At 49.4% G+C, this 14,491-nt stretch overlaps 1 protein-coding gene across 1 annotated transcript in view; it reads right to left on the bottom strand.

Annotated features, from left to right (window-relative positions):
• The window catches only part of ADAMTS10 (ADAM metallopeptidase with thrombospondin type 1 motif 10), a 49,017-nt gene that overhangs the window by 19,391 nt on the left and 15,135 nt on the right, over positions 1-14,491 (bottom strand). The window contains exons 3-8 of the mRNA XM_048927917.1: positions 11,725-12,089; positions 6,913-7,072; positions 5,669-5,886; positions 4,363-4,446; positions 3,755-3,900; positions 1,059-1,102 (exon numbers count right to left, since the gene is read on the bottom strand). Coding sequence (XP_048783874.1) covers positions 1,059-1,102; positions 3,755-3,900; positions 4,363-4,446; positions 5,669-5,886; positions 6,913-7,072; positions 11,725-12,089 — 1,017 coding nt within the window. The remainder of the gene's footprint in view (positions 1-1,058; positions 1,103-3,754; positions 3,901-4,362; positions 4,447-5,668; positions 5,887-6,912; positions 7,073-11,724; positions 12,090-14,491) is intronic.

The following is a 14,491-nucleotide window of genomic DNA, read 5'->3' as shown; positions in this document are numbered from 1 at the left end:
GGGTTTTATGGATTGGGGTACAGGGACACTCAATACTGTCAGCTATTTTGACAACAGCAGACTAAGAAATACTGAAGATGGGTCAAAACCCACTGAATTTCATATCTAGAAGTCCTTGTCTCAGCAACAGCACTGCTGATGGGAGAACAGGTCACTTTACCAGGGGGCTGGAATCAACCACACCAGCACTTGGTCACTCAAACCCTATCAGGGCAGCCTGGACAACCAAATAGCCTGGGATCCAGCCTGACCACCTGCATCTGGTCCTGGCTGACACCCACCATAACAGGAAATCCACCCTGACTCTCTCCAAAGGGCTGGAGAAAGGAGAAATCTCACTGGGATTTGGGCAGCAGACTCCTCTGACTTTCTGCCACCCACTTACCCAGTGCCACAGTCTCTGCCCCACTGTTAAGGGCTGAGAAAGGGACAAACTCAGTTCTAGGAATGGGCCAAGCCACCACAAGCCCTCCAGCCACCACCACCCTCCCAGGCACCTCATCCACAGCCACATCAGGTCAGAGATCCACCAAATTTTCCTTTTTAACTGCAGTGATTCACAGCAATAATCCTTCCCTGACTGCTTAGTCTAGACCAGGGCAAGACAAATTAGGAGCTACAGCCAGAGAGAGCGGCAGGGTCTGTCTGCGTCTAGCAGTTTAAATAAAGAACTCCCTTTACAGTCATCACAAAAAAGTCTTATTTCTCTCTGCTAAGCCAGGAATACTCCACTAGGCTATGGACCAGCCCTAGATGCAAGCGGTTCTTAATCATCAGGCTGGACCTGACCCAGGGATATAACAGAGAAGCGTTCCAGAGCCCATCTGTCCTCTGGGTTGCTGCTTTTAGTGTTTACAGAAGTAAGGAGGCTACACGGTCTGGCGGGCTGGAAATCATGGGCCTGTTTCTGGCTTTGCTGCTGGCACTCAAGGGAGCATTGGGCGAGCGCTTCCCCTTTGCTTGCTCATTAGGAAACACGGATGGGGCAGCCCTCCTGTACCATGCTCTCAAAGATGTACATGCTGGTTTGGACAGCCTACAAGCAAAATCCTACGTACCCAGTGTGCCACAGGGCTTATTCTTGTAGATGCAAATGTCGTATCTGCAAAGAGAAGGAGAAGGCGGCATTAAGAACATGCATGATGTCGGCAACTCCAAAATCTCCCGCGAACACTTCTCAATTTTACCAATGATTCACGTACAAAACAGCTCACACAACAGTTCTGGCATAGAGAGTACAGACTGCAACAGGTAAGAGATGCCTCAGATCCATATTTTGCAATACTCCCAGGCTGAGACGCACTGTGTTCTTTTCAGGATAGCTCTGACGTATGGGTCACTTAACTACTGAACAACACTGGATGGGGTCAGAGGTGGGGTTTTGATGAAACACAGCGAGCCAGCAGCCCTGAAGCCTTGTGGGTTTGGCTGGATGGCCCAGTGCTGCTAACGAGCATCCAGCACATTGCCGTGAGCCAGCCACTTCCCTTTGGGGAGGATCAGGCTCATGGAACTGCCTTGACTGATGAAGACTTTGTGTCTGCACACTCAGATCTGTCGCATTAAATCCTATCAATCGAACATGCAGCTTTATTTTTTTAAACAACATACATTTCAGCTTGAAATTGTTTCACTTCAAAATTCACTTTAGTTTCATTATAATACTAATGTGATTTTTTTAATGATTTTTTTTTTCCTCAGCTTCGTTCTTCACTGAGAATTTTCCAAACAAATTCAGTATGGGTTGATTCAAAATGATTCTTTCCTCTGTCCCTGGCTTGGACTTTTAGCCATTGCATCAAGGAACCGACTGCACATCATTAGCTGCAAATGAGGAAAAGCTAAACAAGGACAGCAAAGTACGATTTCCTCCCAGCTGAAAGGCATCCTTGCAATGGGACACCGGCAGCACCTCCAGAAGATGGAGCATAGGCCAGAGAGTGAATATTGTTGTTTACGTGTAGAGATGAGCTGCATGCCCTCCCTGCCTCTGTTTACATTCCTTCTCCACGTTCTGCTCTTTGTATGGAGGGGAGACTCAAATATTTGGGTTTTTGCAAAGCTTTGGCAACACTAAGTTTAAACCTACACAGGGAACAGCTGGGTGGTGGGTGCTGCTCCTTGGCCATGAGGTGCATTGCAACCCAAGTGTGATTTGGGTGCATGACACTGAAGGCACTGTCTGTGATGTGACTTTGGGGACTCCTGAATGGGCAGTTGACCTTCTGACACCACTCCTGATTGACTCAGGGGAATGAAAGCAGGAAGGAAGCAAACTGGCAGCACACAGGGGGTTAATTGCAGCATGTTCCTGGTGATGGCTCCTGTCCCTTTGGCCCCCGGTGCTCTCTCAAAGTGTCCGAAGCTCTCACCTCCGGCAGGAAGCCAAACAAGTGAAAAACATTTGTTGCTTTGTTTCGAGCGGATCCGTGAAAGCCTTTGGAGGCTCCGATTCGACACGTCTCCACGAGAGCAAAAAGCCCACAGCTCAGCAAGATGTTATCAGGAATTTATGAGCAACACAGCCGGATGTGCTGGTGCTGTCCAAGCTGGGCGGCGAGTGGCTGAGGGTTAGCTCAAACATCTGGTGTGAGGCTGAAGAATTCGGAGTCTGTGCTCATGTCCCACATGTGTGGAGGAAAAGCAGATGCTACAGCTCTGGGAGGATGAGATTAGGGTCAAGGGGGTGCACTGTTTGCTCCCCCTGAGCGCTGTATAGGCTCATGGGATGCACGTGGATCCACCACTTAATAGGGAAAAAAAAAATGTGCGACTAAATCTTATAGGGTCCCTGCCCCACCAGCCAAGCAGTGGCTCTCTGGTGCCCAGGGTGCAGGCAGTGCCTGGCTGCTGAGAGCTGCTTTTTGGCATCCTCCATCCTCACAGCTGTCCTCTCCATGGCCTCCATTCTTTCAGTTTTCCTGTCAGCATTCTCTGTGCTTCCTTTCATACCCTCTGCTGTTCCAGGATCAGGCACACAGTTATTTCAGTGGGGATTATTTGTGCCATGTGAAGGTTCAGATGCTTTCTTTCAGCTTGGGAGTGGTCTAATTCACCATCCAGCTTAACTTCACAGAATCACAGAGTTGAAAAGGATCTTTAAAGGCCATCTGGTTCAACTCCTCTGCAATGAGCACAGACACTTACAGTTCAATCAAAGCCTGATCCAGCCTGACCTTGAGAGTTTCCATGGATGGACCCAGGCCATTTGTACAGGAGTGGGGACAGGCAGGCACCTCTAGGACTGTTCTTCTTAGATGAGATGAAGTCACTTCCAGGGAGATTTACCAGCTACAAAGGAGAGAGCTCAGTCCTACATGTAGGCATGCAACATGAGGGAAATCAGATCCTATGTTGGCTGGAGACCCTCTGCCATTGTCATGATGCTCGAGTCACACTCATTTTTCCTTCTTCATCTTCCACAGAGGATGCAGGTTGGGCTCTCTGTCTCAGTAGGTTGCTGAAGTCCAAGGACTGCAATGCACCCTGCTGTACATCCTGCTCTATGGACACGCTGGTGCTGCAAACTAAGCTGTTTGTGAGCACGACGACATGGAGAGAAGACATCGGAGGATGGATGATGGTTATCTGAACTGCAGTAATCTGCATTGCTGTGGCAGAACAGGCAGGCAGCTGGGCTGAAGGGTCAGCCACTGCCAAGCCAGCTTGTTGGGGAATGAATAGAAGGATGTCTTGGATGAATCACGCGGATGGAGGTGGAAGAGAGCGCTGCCAAGGTTGGGAGCTTCCTTACCTGGTGATCAGCACCGCGGTGTCATGGTTAGCTATGCCGTTCTCAGGGATAGCATTCCCATTGCCGTTCCTGTTCACAATGGATTTCTGCCATTTGCAGAAGCTGTCCAGGGATTTGCCAGCGTGGTGGTTAATCTCCAGTGTGGGCTGGAATAGAAGCAATATAACAGCATGTTCCCAGAGAAGCTCTGATGTGAAGGAACTGATGATTTCCATGCCAGCAGAACACTGAAACCAGTACAGACACCCACCCCCCCTCACAGACACCAAGAGGAAGCACAACTTCTTAGAATCATAGAATCATGAAGACTGGAAAAGACGTCTAAGACCATCAGGTCCAACGATCAACCCATCCTCACCATGCCCACTAAACCATGTCCCCTTCAGGGTTATTAAAACTACTTAAGTCTCTCAAAAGCCACCTTATCCTCAGAGTCCCATCTTCTCACAGCTTGAAACCAGTTCCCAGCTGCCTTTCGGAGCACATGGTGCACCCAGAAGAGTTCATGGGGTGGGGGGATTTCCCAGGGTAACATCCAGAGGGAGCACACAGCTCCCCAGAGGGAGTGCAGCAGCACAATGCAAGCAGCTCAGCAAAACCCAGCTTACCTGATCCTCAGTGAGGAGAATCAGTCGAGTCACCAGGATATTGACAATATTGCCCAGACTCGAGTCCTGGAAAAGTTTGGCAACCTGACCTCCAAGAAACAAGAAAAGACGAGTCTTAAAAATGAGCTCGGTAGCAGAGTGATGGGGCAGGCAGCTGGAAGATGGGCACATGTTGGGCACCCATATGCGAAAACAGCATTGCTGAGGGGTGTAAACACAATCCTAAAGGAAGTAGAAATCAGAATGAGACTCCACTTTACTATTTGGATTGCAAAACCTCCTATAACTTTTTCAGACCTTGGTGTCTCCTTCTGGAGAGGTTTGAATGGTGAAGATGGAAACCTGCAGCACCTATACCTTGCTCCCTACGTTGTGGAAGCTCTGTGGCTCTGGCATTATGCAGCCTTAGGGATGGAGCTTTGCTGGCTGCCTGTCAGCAGGGAACGAGACAGCATCTCTCAGAAATCTGCTGCCACACGGTGGGTGTTTTACAGCAGATGAAATAGTTTGAAACTGTATTGTTTTCAAATCTGGCATCTGCTTTAGAAATGCAAACAGAGCAAGCCATGAAAAGAGATCCTACAGAGGACAGGACAAAGAACTATCACAAGAGAGGCTTTCATAGGTTTGATGGATAACCTCCAAACTCATCTCACCTCACAGGAGGACTCAGCATGACCAGTCGAAGCTGTTAATGCATCTAGCCTGGCATCCTGCTGCCAGCGATGACCTCAACATGATGCTGCAGAGGAAGCTCCTCTGCGGTAACCCAGAGACACAGGCAGAGCTGTATGGAAGATCAGGGGGTACTTCTCCCTACCCCTCACACTGATCAGCCCCAGGCGTGAGAGCTGACTGTCCTTATGCTTTCCCATGTGTCTCTCAGCTTGGCTGGCTCCATTTGCATTGCTAATTTGAGATGAGAGATGCTGTTCAAAGAAAGGGCTTTGTTCTCCCAGTCTAGATCTGGCCTAGTGTGGTTACAGAGGCCAGAGTTTAGCTCTCCTGAAGTGCCTCCCAATGTACAACACACAGTCCCTGCAGGCTTCGGAGTATCACTGTTCTGGGACAGTGGCAGCATGTCAGGATTGTTGCCCGGGAAGGAGCACTACAATCTTGGAACAGATCTCACTTCCCCACTGTGCTCCCTCCGTACCACTCATCATCTCACAGGAAAAGCATGTCTCACCCTTTGCCAAACCCAGACATGTGGGGTTCAGAACAAGCTTTACTCAGCTTTCTCTCTGCTGCTGGGTACGCAAGCCTCTGGGCTCCCCAAGCTCCATGATGTGGTTATAACACTTACAATATTCATGATGGCCAGGATGTACTGCTCTATGTCCCGCCGGCCGTGGTACCCCACCATCATTTTGTCAGCCACCACGAGGGTCTCCACGTAGCGCTCTGTGCTGACGGATCTCTTCAGCGGCAGCTGGCCTCGCTGGCTGTGGTTGCCTGATGGCTTCAGTGGGGACGGTTTCAATGTCCTCAGCCACCAGTGCCTCCCCTTCCAGGGCTTCTCATCTGTAGAGGAAAGAAATTTGGTTGCTGCAAAATCACAGAGGTGAGGGGTGGATAGCTTGGTTTTGGAGCTGGGAAGGAAAGGCATTGCAAGGCTCTGTATGTACAGCACGTGGACACAGCATACACCCAGCCCTGTTCTTGTGCTGAGGATTCCCAGGGGCTCTGCTGGCATCCTGCTGCCCTCCTGCCTGTGCCCACCCAGCCGCAGGCAGCACCTCCACTGCTTCTCTATGGCAGGGCCCTGCCCTTGGCTCCGTCATGGGGAAGAGCTGTGTGGATTTAGAAACTACACAGACATAATCTGACAATAAAGCCACTGCAGATCATTTCCTCTTTCCTTTTCCTGCCAGGACCTGAATTTAGGACTTGGCTTTTCCTCCGCAGACATGGCTGCAGCCTCCAAAGCAGCAGCAGGTTTGTAGGATTGAGCTCCAGGCTTCAAGTGCTGCTGACCTGACTGCAGAGATGTCCCCAGCGGGGTTTGTCTGCTCTGCCCCATGGCTTGAATCCCACTGTTGGGCAGGAGAGCTGTCTGGGGCTTACAGCACTACTGTGCAGTGGGGAGAGAGCTGGCTGCAACCTCCTCTGCTCTGATGCTGGATTGCACTGTACTTGGAGAGCCTGGATGCCACAGGGGCCAGGGGCTTCACCCAGGCTCTGGGACTGAATTCTGGCAAGGATGAGAAGGACACAGGCATGCGGGGAAGAGGCTGAGCATTTGTGAATTATGATTTCTCAATCCTAAATTGGCCAAATCTGGGAGGACTTTTGTAAGAACAATAAGAGAGAATTTTTTCTCAATTCCACCCTCTACTTACAAATCCAAAGGCCCTGCTGTGAAGAAGAGAGCACAAGAGTATTCCAAAGACCAGGCCACCAGAAATGCTTAGCATGGGTAAAAGTAAATACATAAATAAAACTTTCTTAAATGCAAGAGGGTGGATTTGTCTATTTGCCACAGAGGGAAGCGTGGACTTTCCCAGCCTGCACTGGGATGGACTGAAGACATTTGGTGGGTGCAGATACCTAGCACGCCGCAGGCTGCATCCATGTGTGGGTACTGGAGGGATGATCGCTTGTACACAACGTGGGGGCTGCCCTTGCCCTCGTTCCCTGCGCTGACGTTGGCTCCTGGGCTCAGCGGTTCGATGAAATATTCCTCCTCATCTGCAACTATTACCCCGTGCTGTGAAAGGAAAGAAACAGAGGAGGTAGGGAGAGAAATGGGTGACATGCTAGTGGCTTCTCATAACGAGCATTCTGATGGTTAGTCCCTGCATTTCTGGGAGCTGACAAATAGCTGAGAGAACATGCAAGATTCCTTCATTTATGGACAAACACTGAATCATACAAAGCTATGGACCAACGCAAACTGAGCCAGCTGCTCATGGATACCTCAGGACATCCACGTTGAAGTTCCCAGAAAATCACACTAATTCCCTGCAAAACTGTTTCCTATTTCATACATTGATCTAATTAAGATCTAATTAAGACCTGTCTGTGGGATCCCAGGTACCATGCCTTCACTGCTGCACAACTCAGCAGTGAGAACTACTTCCTTTGCTTTTCAACCTCACCTAGAAGCCTTCGGATGCTGCTCAGGACCTGAACACCAGCTGGGAAACTCAGGCATAGATCTGCAGAGGAGCGTGGATGGTCAGAGGCTTTTGTGAAACGTTAAACCTCTGCAATGTGAAGTCTGATTTTCATTGAGATTTTCAGTCAGAACCTTTCCCTGCAGCCTAAAATCCTGCAGCTACCACTTCCCCTTTTACACCCTGACCATCCATTTCTATCAGATGACTTTGTTTCTGCTCCTGTATTTTTTGATTTAGCTATTCAGACATATTTTTTGTTGTTGTTCTCCCATCTTGAATAAACAAATCGGGGCTATAAGCCCAGACTTTGCTTTCTGCCAATGGACCTCCTTGGGAGACCACAACAACCAGCGGGAGCAGCTACCAGCAGGATGGGCAACCCAATTCACCAGCTGCTCTTCTATGGCTGGTCTTACCCTTGCTGCAAGCTTTACCTCTATATAAAAGGTTTGGGCAACACAGAAAGGTTCCTTCAGCCTAAAGTAACATGCAGACACTCATCATTCAGTCTCACCTCCAAGAAATGGAGGTATTCTACCAGCTGAACTTTACCAGTGAGCAACCAAGGCATGAAACTTCCCGGCTTTGCTCAAGCAGACCTAGAGTATACCCAGAGTCTCAGTCTTCTGGCCATCCTCCAACTCTGGGTGCACAGACTCCCAGTGATGGGATGTCACGCAACAGGATGGCATGTGGCACAACTGGGACAGGATCTGCCATACGGGTGCGGGGAAGCAGATCTCTGCAAAACATCTCGAGGTCCTTAAGTGGAATGAACCATCCGTGTAACAGCATTTCTGCTGGGCAAGAGGGGAGAGCCTCTCCGAGGTGATTGCTGCCTCCGCTATGGGTCTCTCCCCACCTCCCTCCCTGCTACAAAAGCTGAATCGGGGCAGTGTGCGCACGGCGAAGTCCCCATCTCCAGAGTGCCGGGGGATTTCCTCCTGCACCAGGCCCTGTTGCTCTTGGCTCCGCTCCACCTTTTCAAACACAAGCGAGGTACTGTGAGGTTAGCCTGGCGAGGGCTGCGGCGGAAAGCTGAGTGTCGGCCTGCGAAGCCAGCTGGCTGCCGGCATCGCGGGACGGGGAGAAGGAGGTCACTGCCGGCTTGGGGCAGAGCAGCAGGAGTGGAGAGCACATCCTGCCTGCAAACCAGGAGCTACTGGGAAAAGGCCCTTCCCAGCCACCCGGACGCCGTGATCTGTAGCTTCCTGGGTGCATACAAGAGGTCCTGTGACTCTGCAGGAGTGAAGCTCTGCTGTCACGGGACTCTGACCCCGCAGTCCAAGCGCTGAGGTCTGGGTGGTGGACGTGACACACGCGTGTTGAAAGCGGGCGGCGAGAGGCCCTGAGAGAGATCTCTGTGGTTTGTGGGGGAGCTGAGCTGGATATCCTGTCTGTGATTCACCCAGGTCAGCTGCAGAGCAGAGATGGTTTATTCTATTAGCTTACAACCACGCTTCGGAAAGGCACTGCAGCTTGGCCCGTCCACCTCCCCTCACATGCACTCACAGCTGACGTCAGCCTGGCAGCAGGGCCATCTGCCCAGCTCCAAACATCTCGTCTTCCCCACTGAATTCAGGAGGGCAGTGCAGATGGAAGCAGACACCAAGGGCTGAGAACCAGCCTGTACAGCAGCCTTTGAGGAGCTCTGACGCAAGAGGAGAGACAGGCACATTTCTCTCCTGAGGTTGTTTATGCCTATAGCTGCGATCTGCTGACTGGAGGCTGTGAGCCCTCCGGCTGTTGCACAGACGCAGCCCTGCTGAACTGAGGCCTCCCCGGGCTGCTCCTGCAGGCTCCGGATGCTTTGTTCTGGGCCCTGCTGGCAGCTCCTGGCTCTGATGTTTTAGGAAATTGACCATTTTGCCCTTTGCCCTCAGTTAAGCCTGGATGAGGTGTATTCCACTCTGAGGCCTGCTGCACATGGACATCTCCATCTCACATCCTCAAGCATGACCTCAACCTTTCCCACCACACCCAATGAGCATGTCCATCAGCCCATCAGCGCCACATCTCCACGGTTCTCAAACACCTCCAGGGACGGTGACCCCACCACTTCCTTGACAGCCTGTGTCGATGCATCATCACTCTTTCTGAGAAGAAATTGTTTCTAATATCCAACCCAAATCTTCCTTGGCACAGCTTAAGGCCATTACCTCTCATCCTATCGATGGGAGTGAACCTATTGGCAGCTGGGGTGCAAGCATTAGAGCGCAATGCATTTTACAGAGCTACACATAAATTGTACAAGGATGCTGGAGTTGGACATGGCTTGACACTTATTACCCATTTTCATGCCATGTGGAGTCATCCCTTTCTCCTTCTGTTTTGCACCCCATAACCAGCACCGGTCCCAGCCTGCACCCATTGAACACCAGAACACAGCCTCATTTGCATCATCTAGGAGTCCTCTGAGATCTTCTGTCCTCACCTATCCCCTGCTACGCAGACCTGGTGCTGCCTGGAGGCTGCAGGACAGCAGGAGTGGAGCCAGGAAGGTTTGGCTGCTAATCATTCAGAAGTGATTAGCACCTCTGGGTACACAGGTCTGCTCAAGTGGAAGAGCAGCCCCAGTCTGGCAGCTAAGGGCACCAGTTTCTCCTTGGCCAATTTCCTGGCCCTGTTGTCCTCATGAAGCCTGATGATCCTCCTTGCTGATGCCTGTAGCTCTTCACAACAGGAGAACAGAGTTCAGAAAAAGGAGAGGTTGCTGGATGACCCCCTGTACCTCTTTGTGCCTGGCTGCATTTCCCAGACAATCCCTGGTATCTCTCCAGAGCTAGATCATCTGTGGACTAAAACATTCCAGCAAAGTGCAGCCGAGCCATTGCTTGCTCTGCTCTTGGTGCCCTCTGAAGCACGAGGTAAACTAACGCTGGATCACTTCTGGCTAGCAGTGTTCAGCTACCTTTTGACTCTTCTTTTTAGAACATCAGTAAATTATCTAAGACTTCAGCAGAAGTCCCGTATCTAAACAAAAGGCTAACTCAGGAACCAAGAATTTATGCAACTCTGATTTTTGGCTGTGAGATGGAAACATTAGACTCTCTGATATAATGAGTCAGATTCTCATTTCTGTTAATAACCCGCAGCACTGTTCTGGCAATGTGATTTAGCAATAAATCAAATGCAAATTCATTCCCATTTGGAAGCTCTTCCACACTGCCAGAATGCTGCTAAGTGGTGGGGCTATAGCACAAATATGAATTTGGCCTAGAGAGTCTATTGCTACATGTTGCTCCTCCAAGGGAGCCATCATCCTTGGGATTCACTAACAGGGATGTTTGCTCCATTCCTCCATCTGGTAGGTCTTGAAATGTGCTGTGTGAGCCAGAAATATCAGAAAATCACAGAAAAATAAGGATGAAATACCTTAACAAGTGCTGAAAGAGCTAATAAATCATACCCAGAGTATTTTTGAGAGGCATTTGTCTGGCCTGTCTGTAAAGATCTCCAATGATGTTGAGGCATGCACTCTTCAAGAAACCTCAGCTATCCTTAGCACTACCATCTACCATTAAGCTTTCCTGATAAATTTAAGACCATGATGTCTAATCCTAGCTGTTGGGAACATGCAGAACAGATCACTTCCTCCTCCTCTGAAGCAGCTTTGCTGATTTGAGGCATGCCATCTTGTCCCCACTTGGTATTCTCTCTTCATATTGAAAAATACTGGTTATATCTCAAGTTTTTTCCCCCTAGAAACTATGTTTTCAGCTCCTGGAATCTGAGCAGAAGGGAAAAGCAACCCCAGGAATGGAGGTGCAGTTACAAGGAACTGAAAGCACTTCTGATGTTTTTGGTTGTGACGTGAAACTTCTATCCTGCTGTACTTCTTCCTTGCCAGCACTATATATAAAATATACCTATTGCTGCTACTGTTGGAAGTTCTGTGGTGTTCTGTGGGAACTGTAACAACACTCTAAAGCTTGGATTATTCCATGCCAGTTGAAAGCAATGGAAAAAATCTAACTGACTTTGGTAGGAACTGGATCTCAACATGGATCACAAATGTAATAAGGAAACATGCCTTCACCCTCAGCTGACTTTCGCTGCCACCTTTTGCAAAGTTATATTTTAACACTGATCTCAGACCTTTATCTCCACCATGAATCCATCTGCTGGGACCCAAACAGAGTTTCTACACCAAATATCAAAGAAGCTGCAATCTGTTCCGCTTCATGGGTAGCTCTGGTTGTCAGCGTGGCCCTTGGATGAGCAAAATGAGGGGACTCACCAGTCCATTGCAGTTGCTGATGGCAACCTTTGAGTTCAGGTACTGATCCTGCAGGTGGCCCGCATAGTGGCAATCCTCATGGAAATCATGCTGCCAGTCCACACCATCTCGCTTCCAGTATTCGACTGTGAAGTGCTCAGCCAGCAGGTTGGAGTGCAGTGTCAAGTTGAGGAGGAACTGGGTTCGATGGGCAGAGACTTTGTAGAAAACCTGCTGCTCCGATGGCTCGTAGGGCAAGGAGCCCAGACTGCGCCGAGGGCGTTGCTTCAGCTGGCTCCTCATGTCAAAGGTGAGGAAGTCCCCGTTTTGGTCCACTTGGATGGGGAATGCAATTTCATAGTGATCGAGGCTGGAAAGGAACTCCTCTGGGGAGGAAAAGCAAAAAGGAGGAATGACATTCTGCCAAGAGTCATAGCAAAACAACCAACAGTTTCAGCACAGAGTCACAGCCAGGGTAGGATCCTGACCCTGGGAATTCTGTCACGTAGCCATTGTGCTTGCAGCAGTCTCACACCCACCTCCTGCAAACAAAACATGCATCAGCAGGACAAAAGCTCAGTGCTCAGCCCCTTGCAGCCCTCTAGGACTTTTCAGCTGCTTGTGGCATCAGAGTAGCCATGTGGCTTCCCTCCAGCCTGATGGAGGGACCAAGCTCACTTGTGACAGCTTGCAAGAGACATCTAAAACAAAGATAAGCAGAAAGATAAGGGATTTCAAACTGTAGTACAGCAGGAATATGATAACTGGATTCTCTTCTCTGTTCAGTCTGTGTGATCCTTGGGATTCTCCAGGAATTCCAGCATACAAAACACAAACCATGATCACAGCTGCATTAATACATTAGGTATGAGGCATCCTCCTAAGATGCACCAAGATGGTGTTCTTACAATCAAAATAACATATTGGGTGCCCAGAACTCCCCAGCTGTGCTAAAAAGGCAGCAAAATCTGAGTCTCCAACCAGCCTGTATCTATTGCACCACCACAGCTCACCAGCTACGGTGCCCTTGGCTTAGCACCTCCTCTTGGGGCTCTTGAGGATATCTCGTACCACTTAGGAAATGCACTTTGACAAGGTCACTGTCTGAAGCGTCTGACTGCACTTGCACAGCGCTTCTGGCTGTCAAAGAAATTGGCACTCTGCAACCTCTACAGAAATCTCATGGTTTTTTTTAGCAAAATGTCTACATGTGGGTCTGAGCAGAGGTCTAGCTGTATCTGGCAGCCTCAAGGCTGGAGGCTTCAGCAGAAGACACAAAAAATCATGCACTGAATAGGATAGCTCTCCACTCATAGCACTTTTTTTTCTTAAGTCCAAGGGTTGGAGATTTGCTCAAAGAGTGGGAGAGGATCTGCCCTCTTCATGCTGGAAGAACATCACTGTGCTTCCTGCATTCTATGTGTAGCTGTTTCCTGAGCAAACAGGGAGGCCAGGCTGCTGTGGGGTGGGTGCATTTTGCCTGGCTCCACAGCACCCATCTTCAAAGCCTTCCCAGCCATCATAAATTTGAACTCCAAATTACACTCTTACCACATGGCAGCACTGGAAAGTTTCCTTTCCCTCTAGCATGTTTTCCAGTGTGGGAGTTTGACCGAGTGGTTTCCTTGGCCACCACTAATGGGATGGTCCTTCACACCAGCTCGGTTTAGGGGTTAGCTCCCAATCTTCCAAACCATAAGCTCTTCTGGCACCTCTCCCTTGTCTCAACAAGCCAGAAGAAACTATTAGGTTGTTAACTTCCTGTGCTCCAGCTTCCCTTGCATCACACTGCCTTGTGTGTGATGCAGCCAGGCAAACAAATATGACTACTTGTTTTTAAGCAATGACCTCAGGTTTGGAAAAATCTGCTATCAGAAGTGCCTTGTTTTTCCCTTTTTGCAGTCCATGTGGGTAGCAAAATAGAGTCCTGGAAGGAGGCTTGTGCACCCAGTGTCTAGAAACGGTCTGGGAGCCTGATCCTGACCTACAAGGTTCATTCAGGAGGGAGTAGTGGTCAAGATTTGGGGCTCAAGCTGTGTGTGACAGTCTGCTCTTGCTGTGCTGGACACCAGGAATCCTCAGGGGTGTCACCATGCAAATGATACACAGGATAGAGCTGAGAGTAGTGCCCTACATCATATGGATGCTTTTGGGATGGATGCTTTAGAGTAGGAAAAGGAAGAAATAATGAAATTTTTGACATAAGGAAGACAACAGTGTCTTTATTCAGTGTTACAACTGGTTCTTTCCTCTAAAAAAAAAGTGAAAGATTAGATGAAGCTCTAAGAAATAGGTATCTTTTACTCCCTAGCCTATGCACTCATTTCATGTCCACCCAACAGCATAACAGATGCTCCCTTACTCCATCAATTACTCATCCCTGCCTTGGTCACACTGTCCTCCATGCTACAATTCATAGTAGGAGTTCCCAACATCAGTAACAGCTCTGCTTGACCCTTCCTTCCTTCCTTCCTTCTCCTTCCTTCCTTCCTTCCTTCCTTCCTTCCTTCCTTCCTTCCTTCCTTCCTTCCTTCCTTCCTTCCTTCCTTCCTTCCTTCCTTCCTTCCTTCCTTCCTTCCTTCCTTCCTTCCTTCCTTCCTTCCTTCCTTCCTTCCTTCCTTCCTTCCTTCCTTCCTTCCTTCCTTCCTTCCTTCCTTCCTTCCTTCCTTCCTTCCTTCCTTCCTTCCTTCCTTCCTTCCTTCCTTCCTTCCTTCCTTCCTTCCTTCCTTCCTTCCTTCCTTCCTTCCTTCCTTCCTTCCTTCCTTCCTTCCTTCCTTCCTTCCTTCCT

This window comes from Lagopus muta, chromosome 26 (genome assembly GCF_023343835.1).
Source record: "Lagopus muta isolate bLagMut1 chromosome 26, bLagMut1 primary, whole genome shotgun sequence".
Classification (NCBI taxonomy): Eukaryota; Metazoa; Chordata; class Aves; order Galliformes; family Phasianidae; genus Lagopus; species Lagopus muta.
This window is presented reverse-complemented; position numbering and strand designations above follow the sequence as displayed.